This window comes from Canis lupus, chromosome 7, assembly GCF_011100685.1.
Source record: "Canis lupus familiaris isolate Mischka breed German Shepherd chromosome 7, alternate assembly UU_Cfam_GSD_1.0, whole genome shotgun sequence".
Classification (NCBI taxonomy): domain Eukaryota; kingdom Metazoa; phylum Chordata; class Mammalia; order Carnivora; family Canidae; genus Canis; species Canis lupus.
Window position 1 is genome coordinate 11,006,216 of NC_049228.1, and position 26,108 is coordinate 11,032,323.

Below are 26,108 nucleotides of genomic sequence, written 5' to 3' on the forward strand. Positions count from 1 at the left end.
GACGATGCTAGGCTGGGCGATCCCTCCGCCCCTTCACGACTCCAGGTAAGGTGCCCACGGGCGGGGCGGGGGCGCGGAGCACCCAGGTCTCACCTGTGTGTCCTGGCTCTAACAGCGCTCGTAAAATCTAGGAGGTTTCCGGAGCTAGCGCATCGAGATTTAGTGGAGAAGTCTCGGGTTCCGCAGCGACCCGAGCGGCGGTGCGACGACCTCATCATCCGCGGCCACCTGCGGGACCCAGGCTGGGACGCGCCGGCCAGCGCCTCGCGTGGAGTCTCCCCTCCCCCAGGACGCTGGAACGGGCCTGACCCGGAAGCTTCTCAGGCGACCCGGAAGCAGAGGCGCGCGGCGGAGTGCCGCCGAGCAGCCACCGCCCCCTCGCCGCGTCGCCCGCTGTTTGCGGGGGGATCCCGGTCCGCGGCGGCGCCGGGTTGCCCTCATGGTCCCCGGCCGGCGGCCTCGGTGGCCTCGGCGGCGGGAGGATGACCTCTCCCCGGGAGCGGGGTGGCGACCTGGCCCGTTTCTACACTGTCACCGAGCCCCAGCGACATCCCAGGGGCTACACGGTGTATAAGGTCACCGCCCGGGTGAGTGCGGGTGTCGGGAGGGCGGAGAACCCCGAATTGGGGGCGCGAGGGACCCAGGGTATGGACCCTGGGGGGGGGTGGTGCTTGACCCTGGGTCAGAGCCTGGCGCGGGACTGGGTGCGCCGGGTGCCCGGCCCTGCGTGGGAGGTGGGGACCCCTGGAAGACTGGGGTGGAGGCTGGGCGGCGGATGCTCCAGGCTGTGCCCTGGAAGGTCGCCGCGGTGCCTGCCTTCCAGGGTGGGGCAGGCGCTGATGCTTTCAGTGGATGACTCAGACCCTATCCCATTGGTACTTTTCTTTTCCTAAGGCTGAAATCTGCAGAAGTGGTTTTGCTGGCTTCCCCGAGATCGTGTAGATTGAAAAACTAATTTAATCTGATTTATGTAATAAAATATTATTTCTTCACGTTGACGTTTTAGACAGTGTCAGCTTTGTAGGCAGACAGACTCTTGAGAAGGATGTCACTGTGAGGGTCAGCAGTCTAGGCCCTCTATGTCTGGCTTTTTTTTTTTTTTTTTTTTCGTGAGTTTTTCCATGATTTGCAGTAGAAGGAGACATAAAAATTCCACTGGGAGTGTCTGTGTGAGTTGTTTCGAGGGCCTGTGTAAAAGTTGTGAAGCTCCTTTATTTACATCAGCTAAACAATTTTATTTTATTTATTTTTTAGCTAAACAATTTTTAGTACACACTTTGTGTTTTTATTTATTTATTTATTTATTTATTTATTTATTTATTTATTTCCACTTTGTGTTTTATTGCCTTTGCCTTGGTTTTATTTTATTTTATTTTATTTTATTTTATTTTAATTTATTTTATTTTATTTTATTTTATTTATTCATTCATGAGACACACACACACACACAGAGGCAGAGGCACAGGCAGAGGGAGAAGCAGGCTCCATGCAGGGACCCTGATGTGGGACTCGATCCCGGGTCTCCAGGATCAGGCCCTGGGCTGAAGGCAGCACTAAACCACTGAGCCACCCGGGCTGCCCCTGCCTTGGGTTTTAAAGAGAGTTTGCATCTCCCTTGTTGGAAAAGAATGACAACAAAAATAAGTCTGAATGTATGTGATGTACGTATGTATGGGTATCTGTGTATATCAGGCATGTTGTACACATTACCCAATTGAATCCTAATGTTAATGATGAAGAAACTGAGGTTCAAGGAAGTTTCATAACTTGACCAACTTCACATCATAAAGCAGGTGCGCGTTGGGATTTGAGACCAGTTCTGCTTAATTCCAAGTTATATAAAAAGTTAAGAATTGATTTTATCATTATTATTAGTTGTTAAAAAAAGAGAGGCACAGGGCAGCCCCAGTGGCTCAGTGGTTTAGCACTGCCTTTGGCCCAGGGCATGATCCTGGAGTCCTGGGATCGAGTCCTGCATCAGGTTTCCTGCATGGAGCCTGCTTCTCCCTCTGCCTGTGTCTCTGCTTCTCTCTCTCTGTGTGTCTCTAGTGAATAAATAAATAAAATCTTTAAAAAAAAGGTACAAGATAGTAGTAATAGCACAATATACATTTGGAAGATAGCATAATCCTGTGTGTTGGAGAGCTCAGGAAATAGAATTTGAGAAGAACCTTAAAGGATAGGTATATAAACAAAGTTCGGGGCATGTAAGTGGTACATGGTTTATGGAAGGGGTCCACAATTCAGACAAATGTGAGAAGATGAGAGGAGCAAAATTTTTTTAAAAGATTTTATTTATTTGAGAGAGAGAGCGAGAGCACACAGTGGGGGGAGGAGCGGGGGAGAGGGAGAAACAGACTCCCCACTGAGCAGGGAGCTGGAGGGGGGGGGGGGTGCTGGATCATAAGACTCCAGGATCATGACCTAAGCTGAAGGCAGACATTTAACTGAACCACCCAGGTGCGCCTGCAAATTTGTTTAAAGATAAGACCAGGCCTGGTTATCTCAGAGGAGTATACTGGGAATAGAGTGAAATTTGTTACTCTTCCGGCTATGCAAGTAAGGTTGTTGCATAGGTGGGAGTGTTCCAGGTTAAGAAATTTTTTCAGGTTAAAATGAAGGGATCTTTATTATCCCATTCTTGAAACCTTTCTAGTTATCGGGCCCTTCAAAGTCTATAGTTTTCTAACATTCTTTATGGAATTAGAACAATTTTCAACGTACATAATGTTCCTTTCACAGCACCCTATTCATCCCTTATGATAACACCACACTTATATCTATCTGTTTACATGTCTGTGTTTCTTAGTAGATTTATGGTAGGTCTATAGCATTGTATTTGTTTCCTTTTATATCACCCAAGGCAATGTATGGCACACAATGTTGAAAAAAATATTGTTGAATGTTTTCTTCCCCATTCTAGGCAGCACATCCAATCAATGTTTAGTTCCAGGCACTAAATGCTATGAGGGATACAAGGCTGAATAAAGCACGTGCATTTCTTTCAAGGATGCTTATAGTAGAAAAAGTTAACTGGGCTTAAAGGAGTGTAGTATAAGATGTAAAATGTTAAATGATGTAAGTGACTTTAGAGAAGAGCTCTGGGATTTCAGACGACAGAGATTGCTTTGTCTCAAGGGATCAGGGAATATGTACCAGTTAAGAAGGTGAAATACGGAAAGAATCCAGACAGGTGGGATAAAAGGAGAGGGCATCGTAAGTAGATGGGTGAATAGGAGGAATAGAGCACATGAAGGCCTGGAGGTGTGCGTGTGTGTGGAACTTGAACAGGAAATACTGAGTATGATTACTACTTGTAGTCTTCATAGAAGGAAAGGTTAGCCTAATTTACATCTCAAATATCTTTTCTTAAGCTGTGCGCTAATTTTTATGATAACAGTTAACTTATGACAACATAAGTTAGAACCTGAAGTAGCACAATGCCTTAGAAGTAACCAAGTCTGGGGATGCCTGGGTGGCTCAGTAGTTAAGTATCTGCCTTTGGCTCTGCGTGCTGGGATCCCAGCATGCTGGGATCGAGTCCCACATCAGGTTCCTTGTGGGGTCCTGCTTCTCCTTCTGCCTATGACTCTGCCTCTCTCTGTGTGTCTCATGAATAAATAAATAAAAAATCTTTAAAGAAAAGAAAAAAAGTAACCAACTCTGTATAATATGCATGCTGCATATTACTGTGGTTTTTTTTTTTTTTTTCACTGTGGTTTTTCGAACTTGGAAATTGCTTACGCTGTCTTTTTTCTCCTTGTAAATGGCTATTTCCTCATTTTTTGCTTATGTTACAAAGTTTGTTTTTTTAATTTTTTAAAAAGATTTAAAAATTTTAATTATTTGAGAGAGAGAGAGCACGAGGGAGTGCATAAGCAGGGGGGAAAGGGAGAAGCAGACTCCCTGCTGAGCAGGGAGCCCAATGTGGGGCTCTATCCCAGGATCCTGGGATCATGATCTGAGCCTAAGGCAGCCGCTTAACCCACTGAAGCACTGGATCTTATGTTATGATTCAGAGATCATGACCTGATTTAAAATCAAAAGTTAGTTGCTTAACTGACTGAACGATCCAGGTGCTCCTGTTTTTTTAATTTTAAGGCTTGAGGGTCAACAAGGAGATAGACTTTTAAAAAATAACTGCTTAATATTATAAAACAAGTAAAATACTTATTATTTTTTGAGACTTAGGGAGAAAAACATCTTTCCTCAGGAGAATTAACCAAGTAAGTAGTGCTCCCCTGAGAGAACTTCATGAGATAAATATTAGGGATGTCTGCTCAGTGTTTTCTACTACTACTTTACTTGTAGCTTTAGGGAACAGTCCCTATGTTCTTGATCCTTACAGGGTACTTTATGTGAAAGTAGAATTAGAATGAGGGAAGTACCATTATTAAATTTTAGGTAGCATAAGAACTCTCTCATCTTTTAAAAACTCCTTGACATTTTGTTTTGCAATTCTCTGGAACCTAGCAGGGTTGGATAACCTTTGGCCAGTTACAGGCTTGCTAACAGATTTCCTAGTTAAATTCTGTGTTGTTTATGAATTTCTATCTAAAATATTTCAATTAAGAATTGGAAAATTCTTTTATAGATTTCCTTTGTTTCTTTAGTTAAAGAAGACAGATATAAAAGAGCCATTAGCAACGTTTTTGGTTGTTTCATCATGCTATGTTTACAAAACTCTTATTGTAATATAGATTTCCCAACAACATTAAGTGAATGGTAATTTTTGCCCGTATTTTTTCCATGAGTATGGAAAGCAAGCGGTATGCTTTTATTTTTAAACGGCAGTGTTGTCTTATGACTATATTTTGTTTAAACCGAGGCATACTTTATGTACAATCGAGCTCATCAATTTTAAGCGTATGGTTTGATGAGTTGTGACAAATGTGTATAGTTGTGTAATCGCTGCCACAGTCCTTGCTGGAGAAGTTCCCTCATGCTCCTTTGCATTCAGTTCCTCCTCCCCACCCCCTATCCCTAGGCAACCACTGGTCAGTTTTCTGTCACTGTAGGTTGTATTTTCTAGAATTTGATATAAATGGAATTATACCCTATGCACATTGTTTCTTGGTTTGGCTTCTTAACTCAACATGACTACTTGAGGCTCATCTATGTTGTGTGCTGCCCAGTATTTATTTCATTGTATGGTTATACTAGAGTTATTTGGCTATTATGAATATAGTTATCATGAACATTTATTGAGAAGTATTTGTATGGACATTTGCTTTCATTTTTTTCTTTTTCCTTTCTTTCTTTTCTTTTTTTAAAAAACATTTTACTTATTCACAAGAGACACACAGAGAGAGAGGTAGAGACACAGGCAGATGGAGAAGCAGGCTTCCTGTGGGGAGCCTGATGTTGGATTCGATCCTGGGACTCCAGGATCACAACCTGAGCCAAAGGCAGATGCTCAACCACTGAGTCACCCAGGTGGTCCTTTCATTTTTCTTGATAGCACACAATTTAGTCCACATTTTATAGAACAAACACTTATATGGTGCTAATTATGACTCAAGCATTGTTCTAAGCACTTTATATAAATTAGCACATTTTCCACAGCAGGCCAATGAGTAGGTGCTATTATTATTCTCACATTTTCAATGAGGAAATTAAAGCACAGAGATGTTAAGCAACTTACCTGGGGTCACATGGCTAGGCTATAGTGGAATCTAGATTTGAACACAGGTATACTGGCCCCAGTCACAGTGCTTTTATCCCAGACCTGTGCTGTTGAATACCTATATAAAACACATTTCATTAGATATTGTGGGTGCATGTTTGGGGATGCCTGTGTGTCCCCACAGGGCCTTTGGCAAAAGTGACGGATACATGGAGAATACAGTGACTGTGATAATGTGAACAAAGAGGAGTAGAGAATGAATGGAAGAAATACTTAGCTTGCTTGATTTGAATCTGAAAATTGCCATTCCCGAGGCTTTAAATGGAAACACTATTTGTATTGGTTGGAGGGAACCTGCTTTCAACTCCTGACCGTATTCTTGTAAGGCCTGCTTGTGCTAGAGACAGGAATTATTTGTAGCTTCCCAAGTATGTTAGCACTTTTCTCACATATTTTTTATGTTAGATGCTGTTTACTATGTCTAGAATGCTCTTCCCTTTTGTTTTGCCATCCCTGCTCATCTAAAGTGTCAGCTTCTACCCTATGTTTTCCAGGAAGCCTTTCTTAGTTCTAGAACTCCATGTGTATTGTGTATTCCTCCATTAAAGCCTTTATCATAATGTTTGCTTCCTTCTCTGAGGGCAGACTGCCTTTTTGTATTCATGGTGCCTAGCACAGAGCTGGATGATAGCAGGAATTTGAGAGAAGGCTGAAAAGAGGCAATATTTTTCTTTTTTAAGTGTTCCTTTTTAAATTGATATATAATTTACTTATATAATTTATATATATATTTATATATAATTTACTTATATAATTCTATGAATTTTTACACAATAGAGTCAAATACCCACCATTTTCATTGGAAACAGAACAGTTCCATTATCCCCTAATACTCCCTCATGCTATCCCCTTTACAGACTCTTCTCCCCACCTCTTAGCCCCTTGGTGATCATATGCTCCCTACTACTCTACTTCTGCCTTTCTCAGAATGTCGTATAAATAGAATCATCCAGTTTTTAACCTTTTGAGATGGTCTTTTCCCATTTTTTCACTGGGTTTGTATTCTAACTGTTGAATTTTGAGATTCTGTATTTGTTTTGGATGTAAGGGTTTTTTTTGTCAGATATGTGATTGCAAATATTTTCTCCCAGTGTGTGGCATATCTTTTCATGATCTTAACCATGTCTTTCATAAACCAAAAAGTTTTACTTCTGGTGAAGTCTCATTTTTTTTTCTTGTATGAAGTGTGCTTTTTAGTATTATATCTAAAAACTCTTTATAATTCCAGGTCACCAATCCCCCCCCCACACCCCCCAGTGATTTATTCTAGAAGTTTTAGTGTTTTGCATTTAACATTTCCATTTTGAGTTTATTTTTGTATATGGTGTGAGGATTAGGCTGAGGTTCGTTTTTGCATATGGATGTTCACTTGCAACAAAACACTTTAAGAGACTAAACCTTTTTAAAAATTTAATTGCTTTTGCATCTCTGTCAAAAATCAATCAGCAATATATGTGTGGATTTGTTTCTGGTTTCTCTATTTTGTTTCATACCACCCTGTCTTCATTATTGTAGGTTTATGTTTATACAAAGTCTTAAAATTGGATACAATTCCATACAATTCCTCCAACTTTATTCTTTTCAAAATTGTTTTGGCTATTCTAGTTCCTTTGTGTTTCTATGTCAATTTTAGGATCAGGTCTCTATATCTATAAGAAATCCTGTTGGCATTTTGATTAGAATTCTACTAAATCTGTGAGTCAATTTTGGGGGAGAATTGACATCTTTACTCTGTTGAATTTGCACATCTGTGAATGAACACAGTATGTCTTGGCATCACTTTAGGTGTTCTTTGATTTCTTTCATCAGTGTTTTATAATTTTCAGTATACAGATTCTGGGCATTATTGTTAGATATATTCCTTAGTATTTCATCTTTTTGTAGCTACTGTGAATGGCATTAAAAATTTGATTTGGAGGTGTCTGGGTGGCTCAGTTGCTAAACGTCTATCTTCAGCTCAGGTTGTGCTAGTTGGGTCCTGGGATCCAGCCCTGAGTCAGGCTCCCTGCTCTGCAAGGAGCTTGCTTCTCCCTCTCCCTCTGCCCTTCCCCTTGCTTGTGCTCTCTCTTGAGCTCCTTATCTTTCTGGAATCAGTAGATTAAAAAAAAACTTTAAAAAAATTTTATTTTCAATTTTTCATTGCTAGTATTAAGACATTTGGGTTTATTTTTGTGTTATATCCTATGACTTTTCCAAAGTTATTTGTTTTAGGAGTTTTTGGCAGTTTTCATTTTTTTCTACATAGACAATACACGTTTGCCAAAAGGAATAGTTTTATTTCTTCCTTCCAACCAGTATGTCTTTTCTTTTTCTTGCCTTATTGTTCTAGCTAGGACTTCTAGTCCAGTGTTGAATAGGAGTGATGAAAGTGGACATCTTTGCCTTGTTCTTGATCTTAGGAGGAAAGCATTCAGTCTTTTAAGTATGATATTCACTGTGGAGTTTTAATTTTTGGTTTTAATAGCTTTTTATTTTGAAAGTATTGTATATTCATAAACATTTCAAGTAAAACTTTAAGTCACTATAAGGGAATAAAAGCCTACTAAATTTTAAACCCTTAACTGCTTACATTATTACAAATGTCTAATGTCAAAGCAGTGCGAATTAATAGTTTTTAGTTAAGTCAGTAGCACCATGAAGGTTTCTTGAAAAAATAGTTGGTGTTGGCTTACTTTGGAAATATTTTCAGCAAATGGAGTAGTTACAAGGGTAGGGAGGGAGATTAATTTGTTGAAAAAATGTATTTATGATTAAAATTTTTAAAAACTCATGGCTCTCAAATTGTTCAGTTTTTTAAGCACCTTGTTTTATTCTACTTTTCCTTTGTTTTTGACTTAATTCTGTTTAGTAGAAAACTATCTCATATTCAGAAAACTTTAGTAAGCAGAATTTTAAAAAGAAAGATTTTATTTATTTATTTAGAGAGAATGTGAACAGGGGGAGAGGCAGAGGAACAGAGACAAAGAGAATCTCAAGTGAACTCTAGACTGAGCATGACCCTGAGATCCTGACCTGAGCCCAAATCAGGTCCGACGCTTAATAACTGAGCCACCCAGGTGCCCCCTAGTAAGCAGGTCTTAAAAAATGTAAACCAATCCTGTTTTCATTCTGTTTATTGACAACTTATATGCTCAGATATTAAGATTTTAATGATTTTTTATTTTCCTCAAAATTAGATTAGAAAATAGTTTACCTTAGAGTGGTGCCATTATAGTTGGTAAATTTGAAGTGAGAAAAGCAACATTTATTGAGTATCCAAAGGTAACTTGCTGTTACTGTTTCTTAATTCTCTCATTAGATTTTGGGATTTGAATGGTATAGAAAGCAATTATTCCTTTCAATGTATTACTTTTGTTAAAACTTTTTTAAAAAAAGATTTTATTTATTCATGAAAGACACACAGAGAGAGGCAGAGGCATAGACAGAGGGAGAAGCAGGCTCCTCACAGGGAGCCTAATGTGGGACTTGATCCTAGAACCTGGGATTATGCCCTGAGCCTAAGGCAGATGCTCAGCCGCTGAGCCACCCAGGTGTCCCAACTGTTGTTAAAACTTGTTAGAAAGTGGAATGTCTAATTTTTTTTCCCATTGACTTATCTATCTTGTGCGGAAGTTCTTTCATTCCAGAGAACTAAATAAACAGTGTTATAAAATGTCTAATTATGGATTGTGCAGGTGCTGTCTCTTGGGTCCAGACTGCCTGGTTGGTGGGTGATTAACCAATCCAAACATTCCTGCCAACCAGTGACACCTGCAGCTCTGCAGGGAAAAGAGGGAGAGAGGAACTAGATGCAGGTGATGGGGTGGGAGGGAGGTTGAATTTGGTAAGAGGACACTTGCCTATGTGAGCTGGGTGCTATGAGGTACCTACTATTCTTGCCAGAGGGGTGTGTGTGTATGTATGAAATGCAGCTTAAAGGTGTCAGTATGTTTATATGAAACTATGGATTTTATGAAAGTCAAATGCCTGAAAGTCAGGATTGTGTACATTGCATTGATGAATGTGCCATTTGGTTTACCTAATCACCACAATGGGAAATGTTCAGTGTAGTGTAGCCTTACATTTTTGTATATCCAATTATTCCCATCCCACATTTGGAGAGTCGTATCTTTGAGAGATGAAGAGTGGGCATGTGGCTCGCCCCTCCCCGCCCTTTTTTCATGTTTGATTATTTGTATCTTGACACTTAGTTTTTTTTAATGTTACTTTTGCTAACCCTTTATCCTCTTAGCTCATTTACCAAGCTGGTAGCTGAACAGCCATCAGAAGATTTGACTATAATAAGTTTTTCATAAAAGTAGCTTCTTAAGATCTATATTTAACTCATTTCTACTTGGTTCTAAAGGGACTTATTTTGTGGTCCATTTTTGTAGGCGATATAATAGATTTGACTGATTTTTGTAGTTCTGTTTTCCAGAAGCTATCTTTCAATCTTATGAAGAAGACAATTCTTTTGTGTGGGATTGAGTTAAGAGGGTTATTTCAAGTCATAATTATGATGGTAATTAGATAAATGAGTATTTTAGACTTGACTTTTAAGGGAAGTTGGAAATACTTATTAAGAGGTAGATAAAGGAACGCCTCAGTGGCTCAGCGGTTGAGCATCTGCCTTCAGCTCAGGGCGTGATCCTGGGGTCCCAGGATTGAGTCCCGCATCGGGCTCCCTGCATGGAGCCTGCTTCTACCTCTGCCCATGTCTCTGCTTCTCTGTCTCTCATGAATAAATAAATAAAATCTTTTTTTTAAAGAGGTGGATAAAATAAGTTAGCACTCTGAAAAGGATCTAGAGGACCTAATGACTATATGATCTGTTGATTATTATGGGTCTGAGATAGGGCAAGCCCTAATCTCAGGTCTTTGTTTTATAGATAGGAAAGAGGGCTTGTTTTATGGTTGCTTTCTCTTTGGTTTATCACTAAACTGGCAAAAAGCAGTTCATGGCTTTTTCAAGGACTGTAATCAAACTCCTTTCTTTGTAGCTCCTCTTCTGTCAAAGCACTTCTTTAGCTGCTATTTTTGGTCAACTTACATTTCTCTGTAAAAGACAGAATGGGTTCATCTAACAGGCATCAGGAATATTACTTGCATACTTGGAATTTTAATCTTTAGGAGGGCTGATTTATTTGTGTCCTAGGAGTACTTTGTTTGGAATCATGGAGTTTTGAGATCCAGTCTTGCCTGTAACTGATTAATATGATTAGTATTAGTATGTTACTGTGTGCTCTTGGGCTTGGTTATCTCATCCTACCAGGCAGGATTGTTGTGGTGATTAAATGAAGTAGAGGACTTAATTTCTTAGCACAGTAAGAGATAGTGACCTTCACTGTAAGCCTTTATTTGTTTTCCTAAACTCAGAACTTACTGTTGGCATTAACAGGGGCAGATAGACTACAAGCATTGCAGCAGTGTTTCCCAACTGTATTCCACATTTAGTGGGTGTTGCACTAAATAAATAAAATAATAGATAACCTATGATGGACATAAAAAGTCAAGTGGATAGATACTGCATCTTCCTTTTCGAGATTTACTATGCATGATAATATATTAAAGGGCTTGAGAAATTCTGTAAAAAATGTTTCTTTTGTAAACAAAGATAAACTGAATTGGTCCTTAAGCCTTTCCTTTGAAAGCACTGATTTTAGAGAATATTGATATTCCATACAGCACGATTTGTGAAGCACTGCTTTAGGGTAATAATTTTGAAGATCACTTGGTAATAGAATTCTCTATACCAAGAGGCTCTGAGAGATACATGTATAGTATCATACTAGTGATAGGTAATGCTTACAGTGGAAATTTATGAAATTTAAACAAAAGGAATACTGCTTTATTTTTTTAAATTTTTAAAAAGATTTTATTTATTTATCCACGAGAGAGAGAGAGAGAGAGAGACAGACAGACAGAGACATAGGCAGAGGGAGAGAAGCAGGCTCCATGCAGGGAGCCTGACGTGGGACTTGATCCCGGGTCTCCAAGATCACGCCCTGGGCCGAAGGCGGCACTAAACCACAGAGCCACACTGCCCAGTATTCCTGGGGCTGCCCAGGAATACTGCTTTAAATTCCATCCTTTGTGGCATTTATTGGCTACATCTTATGACAAAATATTAAAATTCACCCCCAGAAAAGTGACTAAATGATAGTTAGCAACCTATATCAGAGGGAATTTATAGTGGTTTTATTTTTTTAATTGTTGAGATGATTATTAATAGAGCTTTATAAGTTATAAAAATCTGGGTCTGAGCACTCAGTTTGTTCATTTTCATTATAATCATGTTCTTTCTTTAGATTTCTGATTGATATTCTTGTTTCTCACTAATTCTATGTTCCTCATGAACAGAATTACATAGAAAGAGTTGGATATTTGGGCTCATGTTATTCTAACTAAAACCCTTTTGTGTTTTTTGGTTTCCATCTCAGAGGACACATTCCTAACTATTTAAAGAAGGTTACACATGTGGAAATACTGAATCTCTTATAGTGGGGCGCCACGTGGTTGAACTTGCTAATGTATTTGCCAGGTGATTATATTTTTATAATATAGTGGTGTAGAAATCAGACCCAGTTGTATTTTCTATTTATAGTTCAATATGCAGAAGTGGAATAGGCACTAATATTTGTTGAATGAATAAGTGGAAGAATAAATAAAACCTAATGGTGATAGGGCTTGTGGAGGTAAGTAAACTTAATTATTACTGAAAATATTACAGATAATTTGAAGGATACAGTATAGTACAGTGGAAAGAACACTGGACCAGGAGTCAGAAATCCAAGTTCTAATTCCAGATCTAAAGGCGGATAGTCATGGGACCTTATACAAGTCTCTAGATCTTGTTTTCTCATTGGTAAAAGGGGGACTCATAATAACCACTCCTGCCTAGTTCATAAGTTGTTGAGGGAATAAAATGAATCATTAAGAAAATGCTTTGCAATTATAAATCTACAAAATCAGATTTTTCCCCCTCTCCATGCCTAGCACAGTACTGGTATAGATTTTCTCTTTTCATACTGAAAAGGAGAGTAAACAGCACAGTCCAGGACTGATTCTTGGAGTGCTCACAGATTGTTGGGGGATAGGAGGAGGAAGAGGAACCTGCAAAAGAGAAGCAAAGACCAAGGAGGAAAGAGGAGAATCAGGAAGGTATAGTTTTATACTTTCCAGACATAATTTTCACTAAGTTTTGCTTATACTCTTTGGGAAAGGGATAGTTAATACTCAGCAAATAGTTTTTGATTTAATTTTCTGAACTCCGCCTGAGTAGATCCCCCACCCCCTTCACATGAGAAGTATTTGAGGGTGAAGAGAAGTTCTTATAAGCTTAAATTAAAGACCTTCACTTAGGTAGTTTAAGAATACTTAAGCTTTGGTTTTCTGAATTTTCTATACTGTGAATAATTGATTTTCATGAAAACATTAAAAGTCTCTCAGCTGTTCTTGACGGCTTCAGGGATGCCACTGTGGTGTGTATAGCAAGCCTCCAGTGTCAGGAAAGGGTCTAGGATAAAGTGCTTCCCAACCCACTGCTTAGCATACTGCTGTTGTTTGATATACTAGAAATTTGGGAAATACAACCCTCCTTCTCTTCTCCACTCTGCATTTCCTCCTTGCCCCTCCCAGGTAACCCCCAGTTACACATTTTGTAAGACTGTGCACTCCGGGAAGATGTGAAGGCAGGGGCTTTGCTCACCATTGTAGCAGCCGCACAGAGAACTTCATGAGCCACTGAGACTACAGATGACAAATCATAATCAAATTGGTTATTTCCGATAAGATGATTTTAAAATTGTGGGTATGGCCACCTGGCTGGCTCAGTCAGAAGAGTGTGCAACTCTTGATCTTGCAGTTATGGGTTTGAGCCCCACGTTGGGTGAAGAGATTACTAAAAATAAATAAACTTAAGAAAATTTTTGGATATTGTTAGGGATGGCTAATGTATTTTTGCTTATGCAATATACTTATATTTGATTTCCAGGAATGGCTTACCTGAAGAAAATCCAAAATGTGATACTTCTAATTGCACTCCAAATCAGGAAATAATTCTTTGGCCACAAAAAGATCATTTGCATGTGTAGAGGAAGAATATTTAAAATAGTAAGATATCTTCATATGTTTACAAAGTGATTGAGTTGTAAATTAGTAAATCTTACCAATTTTCCACAAAAGAAAACTTGTAGAATGCCAAGTGCACCTGAATAAACTTTGTTGCCAGTGATCATATGTTGACTGTTATTGGTGGGTGGATTATTAGTGGATTGATTATTTCTGACTTCTCATTAGCATATTTTACAAAAATTTAAGAAAAACTCATAGTAACCAAAATTAAATCATTAATTATGTGAAACACTATCATAGTTTTAGAAAGGTATGTGTGATATTGGGGGTGTTAGTATTTGAAAGTAATAGTTAAAATTCAGTATTTGAGGGTGCCTGGGTGGCTCAGTCTGTTAAGCATCTGCCTTCAGCTCAGGTCATGATCCGGGGGTCCTGGGATCAAATCCCGTATTGGGCTCCCTGCTCCTTGGGGAGCCTGCTTCTCCCTCTTCCCCTCCTTCTGCTGTGCTCTCTCTCTGTCAAATAGATAAATAAAATATTAAAAAAAATAAAATTCAGTATTTGAATAATTTTATGGTCATTAGTTCTAGCCTTTTATTCTAAATCTGTGTTGTCTAATACAGTAAGGATCAATCATGTGGCTATTTTTATTTAAATTAATTTAAGTGAAATAGAATAAAAAATTCAGTTCTTCAGTTGCATTAGTCATGTTTCAGGTTCAGTAGCAATGCACATGCATGTGGCCAAGGGTACTGTGTTGAACAGTGCAGATAAGGAACATTTCTTTCTTTCCATGATCAAAGAAAGTTCTGTTGGACAGCAACACTATTCTAAATTAATGAAAAGTACCAAGAGATTTCACCAAATTTATATATCTTGAAAACTGGAGAATAAAGTGGTAAGAAATTGGAAACCTTACCTGTCTGGAATTCTTAGGTGGGACCTCTCAAGATAGTTAAATTCTCTGATAAGGGAGAAAAGGAATGAACTTTTTATTATGAAGTTCTTGCCGTGTTCTGATTTGATGTCCATCAGAGCCAGTCAGGCAGGGCATTTTATTCCCCATATTGTAGAGGAGATCAAGCCTGTAAGTGGAGGAACTGGAATTTGATCCCAGATTTGTCTGACTCTAAATCGTATATTTTTTGTTTTTGTCTTGGACTTCAGGAGTAGTGTTGATTGGATCATAATCTTCAGTTCATCAATCTGTTACCAGTCAGTAAAGACATTTTTCTTCCTCTCACCCATAGGCAAATATTTTAATGTGTTTGATATATCTTTTGTCTTTACAAAATGCATATTGTATCATCCAGTTCATGAATTTTACATTTACATAGATGGTATTATGTGTCTAATGTGAGATTTTCCCACTTTTCAAAGCTGTTTGATGATTTAAACACCTAGCCTTCTTCTTTTCATAAGTTTTGTGAAGAAATCTTCCTTATGGTGTTAATACTTTTTGGCTTTGTAATTAGAGAGGTCTGAAACAATTCCCCATCTTTCTTTTTGCTCAGGAAATATTGATAGGATTATTTGTCCCTGAATGCTGTATGTGATTCTAAGTTACATTTGTTTTTTTCTTTACCATTTGGTGGTCAGTGATTACTTCTCACAGATATTGGTGTGTCTGAGCATTGTGGCTGCTTTTATTTTTAATTGAAATTTTTTATTGAGCCAATTGTAGACTCACATACAGTTGTAAGACATAATACAGAGTCATCCTTTGTATACTTTGTTTGGGTACAGCTCCTTTTTTTGCTTCTACTTTTATATATAGGCTGGGAAGGGCGATAGACAAGCTTGTTAGAAATGTCAAGTAAGGGCAGCCCGGGTGGCTCAGCGGTTTAGTACCACCTTCAGCCCAGGGCCTGATCCTGGAGACCTGGGATCGAGTCCCACATCGGCTCCCTGCATGGAGCCTGCTTCTCCCTCTGCCTGTGTCTCTGCCTCTCTCTCTCTCTCTCTGTCTCTCATGAACAAATAAATAAAAAATAAAAAAATAAAAAAAAAAGAAAAGAGTGAAGCCAGGGCATTCTCTTGTGAATGTAATCCATGAACTTTAGTATGTGGGCTTTTTTTTTTTTTAAGCTGCTTTTTTCTTAAATTTTTAGCATGTGTTTCAGATGGTGGTGAAGTTATTATATAGCTGAGTTCTTTGTAGGTGATATGATTCAGTGTTTCTTTGAAAATTCAAAGTAATTATACAAAGGTGGAATCTTAAATTTTGGTAATGATGAAATATTTCTGTGTATGTTTTGTTTTAGGTTGTTTCACGAAGAAATCCAGAGGATGTCCAGGAGGTAACATGTTTACACATATGAAAATTTTATTTTATATATTTGACAAAAATTTAATAAATGCTTTGTTGAGAAAACTAAATTGTTAGTATGTCTGTCTTTGTGTTTATGTGTTTGGAGGTTATCCTTAGCTCACAAGACAGTAGTGTAAGTTTCTTATTTCAGACTTACTAAGTACATGTTAAGTTTTAGTATGTGTTAAGTTATACAAAGAAGAATTTAAGGAATTATAGTGCTGTTTAATAATGTGATAATGTTTTTGATAACTAACATTTGTAAGATTTTAGTATTAAGAGTTCTTATCTATTTCAAAATCATGATAACTTTAATAAAAAATGAAAAGTATTTGGTAACTAGTATTAATTTTAAAGGCCATAATAATAAATTTTGGATTCCTGTCTACTATCACTTTTATATTGAGTTGACATGTTGACACTTTGGAAAACTGTTTTGGCTATAAATGTCTGTTTCTTTTCTAAATTTGTAGTTCTTTTCAGACTCTTTCTCTCTAAAATGATACCAGCTTATCGTGTTTTTGCTTGAAACTATGGAATTCTTTATTTGTAATTACTTTGTGCTTGTTATATACCTTTGGGAATCCTAACTGAGGAGCTTGCTTGTTTTAACGTTTTTTGATTTACTTTCATGTTGGTACCTGCTCATTTACATCAAGATTAGAAGGATATGTGTTGGGGATTTTTTTTCTTACTAAAAGTGTTTTAAAAGACGTAAATTGACAGTCTTGATTCTGCAACAGTTTTTTCCCCCATTTGAATTTTAACGTCTTTAGGTGGAGTATGTATTTTCTAACAAGCCCCACTACTCTTTATTTAATAAACCTGGCTTGATCCATACATTTAAATTGATTGTTTGGTACTGGTTGGTTTGAGTGTGTGACATCAAGTTTAGACCATATTTGAACTTTTATACATTAGCATTTCTGCTATATTTGATCCAATATTTGAGTTCAGTGAAACACAATTTTAAAAGATTTCGTACTGTTTTTCTCAGGGGCTTTAAGATATTTCATTTTTCCTTCTCAATAACCAGGAAGAGAATATTGTAATATAGTTATTTGGAAAGAAAAGGATATATCTATTTCTGTATCTGTATCTTTCCCAAATGGAAGTGAAAATAATTTGCACCAATGTATAAAGTACTCTCTCTACTTAAGTGTCTATTGGTTAGTATGAACTTTCTTTAGAATTCTTCTAAGTATGTTGAATTAACAGTCAGAACAGGCTGTTGTGCTGTTAAATTAAAGATGGGTTGTGTTTCCTTTGAATACATTGTCTGATTGCTCTGCTGCAGTTTGTAGCTTGATGTTCCCGTTTTCCAGGGAGAATCCTGAACCAACCTATCCATGAACATACTCTCTGCCATTTCCTTAATCCTTTTTTGGGGAAAACTCTTTTATAATAACAACTGTTGGTGAACCATTCATCAGAAAACTCTTGTAAGTGTCCTTTAGCTAGATGATTGCATGGTCCTTTGTTAGAAATGGTATAAAGATTTTAAAAAATGTCTTCTGTCTCACCGGCTTCTTGAAATATAGAATAACCTTGAAATTGTAATACTCTAGCTTCTCATGTATTTCATTCAAACATGGGAATTCTCATTTAGGAGAGAAATTTGCTACCTAGGATTTGTTTCTGTTTCCTTTTCCTTTTCCTTTCTTTCTCCTGTTAACAGATTCATTTAGGTACTGCTTTAGAATTTAGTCAGGCTTCCCAAGAGCTATTGAGGATTAAAGATGTCATGTTAGTTTAACCAAATATAGGGCTAATAATATGCTATCCTTATAAAACCAGAGATGTTTTGCTGGTTTTCTTTTATAGATATGTTTGAACACCTTGACGCATGCTACCAAGTAGCAGTGTTTTCTTCCTAAGAATGCTGAAATACTCACATGGAGTAAATAATTTAAAATTATCCAGAATTTCTTTTACAAAATTTTATCCTTAGAAATTCCCTTTAAATTTTTATTTATTAAGAGCAGCATGGGGTGGGGTGCCTGTGTGGCTCAGTTGGTTAAGCATCTGCCTTTGGCTCAGGTCATAATCTCAGGGTCTTGGCATCAAGCCCAGCATCAGGCTCCCTGTTTAGTAGAGAGCCTACTTCTCCCTCTTCCTCTGCTGCTCCCACTGCTTGTGCTCTCTCTGTCAAATAAATTAATAAAATCTTAAAAAAAAAAAAAAAAAGAGCAGCATACATAGGAAACTCTGAGGGGAACAGCAGCAGTTAATGTGGTCTTTCGTTCAGTAGATTTTCTAAAGCATGAACACCTGAAGAAGGGCAAAGAAAGAACTAGAGATGTTGTGCCCTCCGTCCTGTACCTTTTTAGAAAAATAACCTATAACTCTGTTTCTCTATAGGTAGTAGATTTCACTGATGGAATTTGGGAAAAGGAGAAGAACTGAAATAGAACTTTTCTATGTATCATGTCAGAAATCTGTTAAGTCATTTCATAAATAAAATAGTTTGATAAAAACCATTTGAGAACACTTAAAATGTGTCAAGATAAAGAAAAGGCTCTTGGAAAAGGGAGAAAGAAAATATGTAAGCAAATATGGTAGTGATGCTTGGTATAAGAAAAGATGATCCAGCAATTTTAAAATACTGTATGAGAGGACAAATTTAATTGAATTAATTGGTTTTGCTTATGGGATCTGAAGGTTTTTGCTATCATTAAGTGAAATTATCTGAAAAGAACATTTTTTGCAAAAATTATTTAAGGATGTTTTTAATGAAAGTTAAGCTTTTACTAAATACATATATGATTGTCACTGAATTTTTTTTAATTTATTTTTTATTTTTTATTTATGATAGTCACACAGAGAGAGAGAGAGAGGCAGAGACATAGGCAGAGGGAGAAGCAGGCTCCATGCACCAGGAGCCCGACGTGGGATTCGATCCCAGGTCTCCAGGATCACGCCCTGGGCCAAAGGCAGGCGCTAAACCGCTGCGCCACCCAGGGATCCCTGAATTAATTTTTAATTGAGGAATTCTATACAGAGTAACTTTAATGAATATGAAATTTCTGCAGGGATTGGTTCAACGGAACAGTAGTTATACAACTTTTTTTTTCTAATAGGAAAGAATTACCCGAGAATTTCTGCATGCGTCTTTTGGGACTTTGTATATAGTCCAGTTATAAACATCGGTACTGCTAATGTAATGGAAGTGTGCTTTTGTTTACTTTTCCATTTTGAAGATTTCTAGAAATGTCCAAGGTTAAAGGAGTACAAAGAAAAGGAGGCAATAGATGGTGACACTTGGTGATGCTTTGGTTTCCTGCATTTCTTAAGGGTTTATGTTTATTCTTAGATATTTGATTCTGTAGTTCTTGTGTTGAGAATAAAGAGAATGTGAGTGAATAAATTAGGCATGATGAAAAAGTTTTACCTTGGAGGCTCTAATTCTTACTCTGACATACTATATACTAGTTTATAGACCATGTTGTTATTATTGTGATTAAGTTACTGACTTTTTTCCCTTAAGTTACTCTGCCTTTATTTAAAAATGACCTTAACTAGAAATTTTATCTGCAGATTTGTTTCCATGAGCTACAGTCTTTTGAATAGCTCTCATGTCTAGTTTATAATGGTTTTAAGAGTGGCGTTTATCTTATGTAAGGTTACTTTCACAAGCCCATCACCCATTTCTTCCTTAAGCCTTTGGCAGCGAGGTACCACCACTATTTGATCTATTTTAGAAATATAAAAATAGCACTTTTTTTCTCCCATGACAGAATTATTGTCATGTATCAAAATTAAATATTATAAAGAAACAAAAAATATGAAACTTCAGGTCATTTGTAATCTCACTTGTCTTGAGAATGTTTACTTTTCAGGTGTTGGTTTGGCTTTCTTAGTTATTCATTCTTTTTGCTCTTTTGCTGGGACTGTTGGTTCTTTGTTACCAGCTTTTGTTTCATTCACTTCCATTTTAAAATAAAGTCTTTTCTTCCATCCAGGTGGTCTGTCTCATGGCACAACCGAGCTTCTTAAACACTTACTTTGCACTTGGTTTCCTCTTCTTACTTCTGGCTGACCTCTCAGCATTAAGGTTCCCCATCATTTTGTCCTTAGACTCCTTGCCTTGCTACAAATGCTAAGAGAGCTTTCTTGAGTGATTGCCACCTCTCTGTGATGATTCCCAAATGAATAATACATCTTGCTTAGTTCTCACTCTTTAACTCCAAATCTGTGTCAGATAGGTCTAAAATTGAATTTTGTTCTTAAAAGTTTCCTTTCCCTCTTTCTTTACCTTAGAGAATGGGCACCGCCATTTGTCCAATTGCAAAAGCCCAACTTCTAGTGATTATATTTGGCATCTCACTCTCCTTTTAAAAACTTCATCCCCAGTCTTGTCTCTCTCTCTTTTTGTTGGTCTAATCATTACTTGCCTTCAGTATAGGTGCTCCTTTCATAACACCCTTGGGCTTCCCTTGTCTGTATTAATCATACCATCTTGTGATGCAGTTGTTATTGTGTTGGCTTGTTCTGCCCAACCAGACTGGAAGTCATGGAAGGCAGGGGCTGTGTTTCTCATTTCTTCATCCTTTGTGCTAACACAGAGCCTGGCACAGAATAGAGACATGAAAATACTTGTTTTGGTGATTATTTTTGTTGTTGAGTAAATGAATAAAAGGAAGCATCAGAAGGAAGCAGTTTAAATTAATTCATGTTATAATCTTTTTAGTCTCCTAGAATTGTAACTGTAGTAAAAACAAAAAGCTCATCATGGTAGAATTTTTGGTAGTATGATAAAGTTTAGTGAAGGATTTCTTATATCCAGAGAGTACATTTTTTGACAAGAGTCTCTTAAATCCCACTAGATTACCTGCTTGGCCTAAGATTTGCTTATTATTGTTAGCAGACATTCTATTGAGTTTGTTAAGTGAGGCAATTAGGTTTTTTTTAGAAGCAGAGGCCCTAGTATACCAGGTAATGAATTTAAAACTCAGTTTTACCCTATTTTGTGGAGACTAAGGGGCTGAATCAATGATATCACAGTCATGTGTCAAGTCTGTTTTCTTTATAAAAGTTTTTTTTTCTAATTTAATCTGATTAAGGTTAAAAAGTAATTCAAATTGGGCAGCCTGGGTGGCTCAGTGGTTTAGCACCACCTTTGGCCCAGGGCGTGATCCTGGAGACCCGGGATCGAATCTCAAGTTCTGGCTCCCTGCATGGAGCCTGCTTCTCCCTCTGCCTGTGTCTGTGTCTCTCATGAATAAATAAATAAAATCTTGAAAAGAAAAAAGTAATTCAAATTAATGGATGTAAACTTTTATGTATTATATAATCTAGATGACTTATTTTCTGTTTGAAATACACTAGTTTTACCGGTATTTAGGATTCATCTTGTCTTAAATACTTATTATTACTTTAAACTAAGATTTGTGAAATAAGATTTATGAAATGTTAAGGTTAATTGCTACATAGACATTTCTTCTTCAGTATTATTTAGTTTATCCTTTTAGGCAAAAGCTGTGTAGGTACTTTATGTTTAAAAGTTGTTTAGGAGTGCCTACATGGCTCAGTCAGTTAAGCATCTGATTCTTGATTTCAGCTCAGGTCATGATCTCAGGGTGGTAAGATCAGGCTCTGCATTGGGCTGTGAGCTCTGGGTGGAGTCAGCTTGGATTCTCTCTCTCCCTCTCCTTCTATGTGTCCCGCACCCCCCCGCCCCACCCTGGACTTGTGCATGTCCTCTTTTTCTCTAAAAAAAAAAATTGTCTAAATTAATTTGCATTTATAAATATGCTGTTTCTGAAGTAGAATATGTATTTTGACATCTAGCTCATTTCCAGGCCAATCATAATTGATTTTTGAAGAGGTTAAGTGGCGGTTTAGGTGGTATAGACCTTCTTTGTACCAGGTTGAATATTTTTCCAAGAAAACAGTATTTGTGTGAAATGAAATTTAATAAGCAAAACAGAAAACTTAGAGAAAGAGTTGCTGCTTTTTATTTTTAAAATAAATATTATTATTTAATCTCAGACAGTTAGCCATATTGGTTAGAACATATATTTATTTGCCTTTGCATGACAATTTCGGGCACTTTTATGAAAATATTTTTTGTTATTCAGATATCTGAACCTACGTAGTTTCACTACGAGATACACATTTGATTTTTCTTTTTCTTTAGATAATCGTATGGAAGAGATACAGTGACTTTAAGAAACTACACAAAGAACTATGGCAAATTCACAAAAACTTATTCCGACATTCAGAATTGTTTCCTCCATTTGCTAAAGGAATAGTGTTTGGTAAGTGATTATTTTGAAATTGTGATTTTAAAAAGTGCTGTTTGGCTAATTGTGTGTATATGCTGAACCCTGAAGTACTGTACAATGAAGTCAGGTGCACTTATTAAGATCATTCACATCATGCAGCAAGCACTTGAAGTTGTTTTTTCATGTTCCTGGTGTAGGTTTGTTAATTCTGAATGCATTTACTCTTCCCTTCTGTGAAACAGCACAACTTCAACTCCAGCCAGTCAAGCAAATTAAAAAACCCCCAAAATGTAGGACATGATGATGAGATGATATTGAATTATTCTTATAGTTCTGAAATTTGGGGATTTTTAAAAGTTACATTTTTTTCTGACACCTTCCTTATAATATGAATGGTTATAGTTTGAGGCACACAGCCAGGCCAGATGCAGACATTTTAGAGTGGTGTTCTGGATATGTTATTGATTGAGTCACAACTGTTCGATTCATGGCTTCACAAAATTTTAACAGAAAACTGAGTCACAGAGATTCCTGGTACTCTGCTCTGCTTGCTCTGTGCTGCCAGCAGTGTGTGTGTGTGTGTGTGTGTGTGTGTGTGTGTGTATGTGTGTGTACCTCACCCTCTAGCAGATTTTGTTGCCAGTTCCTATCTGCAGCTTTCTGCCTTCTACTCTTGGCATGCTGGCACCATAGTAGAGAGTTTCCTGCTTATCGTTCCTGGCCTGCAGGTTCTTGTCCATCAACTTTGGCCTTTCTGTTATAGAACAGCTTTGGCTGGAGTAACCCAGCTAACTTCTCTCATTTAGTGTACCAGACCCACACTATCTCCAGTGAGATGTAAACTCTAGCCTTGGGAAGGAGGTGCCCCTTCCAACAATTGCCTTTGTTTCTCTCCCTCAACATGGGATATTTCATAGAGTTCTCTGCTCTTGCCTCTTAGTAGTTAATCCTGTGCAAATAGTTAATAATTCTTTTTTTTTTTTTTAAGATTTTATTTATTCATGAGAGACACACAGAGGCAGAGGGAGAAGCAGGCTCCTTTTGGGGAGCCTGATGGGGACTTGATCTCAGGACCCCGGGATCACGACCTGAGCCAAAGGCAGGTGCTCAACCACTGAGCCACCTAGGTGCTCTAATAAGTCTTTATAAGACTTTCCCTGTACAAACTGCTCTGTGGACTCCATTTTCTGGCTGGACCCAGGCTGCCACAAAGACCACTATCTGGGCAGTAGATAGGCTCATTGCAAGTTGCTTCTAACATAGTTTCAGCAGCTAGTGTTAGGAAACATGATACATTTCTGCACATTGGGTACATTATACTTCCACCCATATATACATTTGCATACATACATATTTTTGTGATTTATACCTTTATATATAGTACATCTACTATATTTTAGAATTGCTTATAATAGCTTTTGCCAAACAAATATTTTTTTTAAAAGAGTTATTTATTTATTTATTTATGATAGACATAGAGAGAGAGAGAGAGGCAGAGACATAGGAGGAGGGAGAAGTAGGCTCCATGCCGGGAGCCCGACGTGGGACTCGATCCCAGGACTCCAGGATCACGCCCTGGGCCAAAGGCAGGCGCTAAACTGCTGAGCCACCCAGGGATCCCCGCCAAACAAATTTTTTATATTCAGTTCTATTCCTGCCCCCTCTTCCCCCTAAGATTTTGGGTTTCTGTTCTTGATTAGAAATGTCTTCTAGGGCTGCCCCGGTGGCGCAGCGGTTTGGCGTTGCCAGCAGCCCGGGGTGTGATCCTGGAGACCCGGGATCGAGTCCCACGTCGGGCTCCCTGCATGGAGCTTGCTTCTCCCTCTGCCTGTGTCTCTGCCTCTCTCTCTCTCTGGGTCTCTATGAATAAATAAATAAAATCTTAAAAAAAAAAAAAAAGAAATGTCTTCTAGTTCCTCATTTTTGAGGAAGTTCTAAGATGATTTTTAGAGCTTAAAAAAATTCTTCTTAATACCCATGTGGAATTTATATTTGAATGGGATGCAGGATGATACTTCATTTTATGTTTCTTTCGGATGGATAGACATCTATTCCAGGATATTTATTAAGTCATGTTTTCCCAATGAAATTGATACCATCTTTTTTTAAAAAAGATTTTATTTATTTATTCATGAGAGACAGAGAGAGAGAGGATGAGAGAGAGAGGGAGAGAGAGAGAGGCAGGCAGAGGGAGAAGCAGGCTCCATGCAGGAAGCCTGATGCAGGACTCAATCCTGGGACTCCAGAATCACGCCCTGAGCCAAAGGCAGATGCTCAACCGGTGAGCCACCCAGGTTCCCAATACCATCTTCATTATGTATTAACTTTTTATACATTGCCACTAATTTAAAGTTCTTTTATGGCATTTATTTATTCTTATAGTAATACCTATTTCTATGTCATGTTGGTTTTTGTGCAATGGCTTTAGAGAGTATGTTCTGATATCAGTTGTATTTCTCATTGACACTGGAGAAATTGCTGCCTTTTAAGATAGGCCTGTAATTCCTGGAGCTTTTACATTGGTAATTCTGAGAAGCCACTCCAGTTACCCATCTATTGCCACTTTGCTTCAAGTCCCTTTCATTTTCTTTTACTCATTAACGGATTGTATTCTAAGTATTTTTCCTTTACAGTGAGTATGCTGTTCACAGTAGAGCTTGCTGGAGGAGGGGCATTGCAGGAGGGTAAGGGGCTTCTCTTCTTCCTTCCAGTGTGCTATGGTTTTAGTTTTCTTTTTGTTCCTACTACACTGTTGCTAGAGGCATGTGCCTCAGCCACACATCTAAATACAGTCTACTGACAAGCTTGCATCCCTAGCCAGTTTGGTAGCCACTTGGCTGAGTACACCAAGGCACCACAGCCCTAGTGGACTGGGCTTCTGACCCTCTAACTGCCTGAAGGTTGTTTCCTGTGCCCTGGGGACACTGTAGACCCCAGACCTCATTGCCCTGCAGGTGAAAAGGCTCCTGATGCCCTGTCTTCTCTGCATGCCTATCTGCCAGCCCTGGCCTGCCTTTACCCCTAAACAGCTTTCGTAACACATTGTGTACCCAAGGCCTGGTGTTGCCTTGCTTATGAGTGGGCTCCCAGCACTGTGATTCCCTCTTGTTGCTTGCCTGATAGTCTTGTCCTTTTGAACTCTGTGGGGGTTTTTCTCTCTTTCCTGGCAACCATAGGGCCGCCTCTGGCCTAGGGAACCCATCTAACTTCTCTCCCATCCAGTGGTTACAACCACATCTTCTCCAGGAAGATCCCAATCCCAACTTTGGGGAGGGGTTCCCTCTTCCAGGTTGTTCCTTTGGCACTTTCTTTTACCCTGGGGGTATTCCTTAGAATTTATAAGTTAACTGTTGTTGAATAGTCTTTGTATTAAGCTTTCCTTGCTCAAATTACCATGTGGATTTGATCTCTGGACTGAACCCTATTGATGCTCTCTTTAATTGAGGAAGAATTATGGGTGATTTGAAATTATCCAATCTCCACCAGCTTGTAGTTTACCTGGAATAGTGATTTCTTCAGTCTGATTGCAGCATCACGGTATTCCCTGAGCTTTACACTTGTTTCCTTAGGATATTTCGCATGTTTCACAACATCTTGAGATCTGGGGACAAGAAACAGCCCCCGTGGCTCAGCGGTTTAGCGCTGCCTTTAGCCCAGGGCGTGATCCTGGAGACCTGGGGTCGAGTCCCACATCAGGCTGCATGGAGCCTGCTTCTCCCTCTGCCTGTGTCTCTGCCTCTCTCTCTCTCTCTCTCTCTCTCTCTCTCTCTGTCTCTCATAAAAAAAAAAAAATCTTAAAAAAAAAAAAACAGATGCATGATAGTATAGTAAT

General features: G+C 38.2%; 1 protein-coding gene across 8 annotated transcripts in view; it reads left to right on the forward strand.

Annotated features, from left to right (window-relative positions):
* The first annotated feature begins 350 nt into the window (after nucleotides 1-350).
* The window catches only part of RPS6KC1 (ribosomal protein S6 kinase C1), a 177,422-nt gene continuing 151,664 nt past the window's right edge, over nucleotides 351-26,108 (forward strand). For 5 of the 8 annotated variants that reach the window (XM_038542113.1, XM_038542116.1, XM_038542124.1 and 2 more), the window contains exons 1-3: nucleotides 351-587; nucleotides 16,003-16,038; nucleotides 22,189-22,309. In XM_038542113.1, coding sequence (XP_038398041.1) covers nucleotides 483-587; nucleotides 16,003-16,038; nucleotides 22,189-22,309 — 262 coding nt within the window. In that variant the 5' untranslated portion in view covers nucleotides 351-482. Of the gene's footprint in view, nucleotides 588-13,658; nucleotides 13,778-16,002; nucleotides 16,039-17,374; nucleotides 17,492-22,188; nucleotides 22,310-26,108 lie in introns of all 8 variants that reach the window. The other 3 variants (XM_038542118.1, XM_038542120.1, XM_038542114.1) reach the window with 2 other exon arrangements.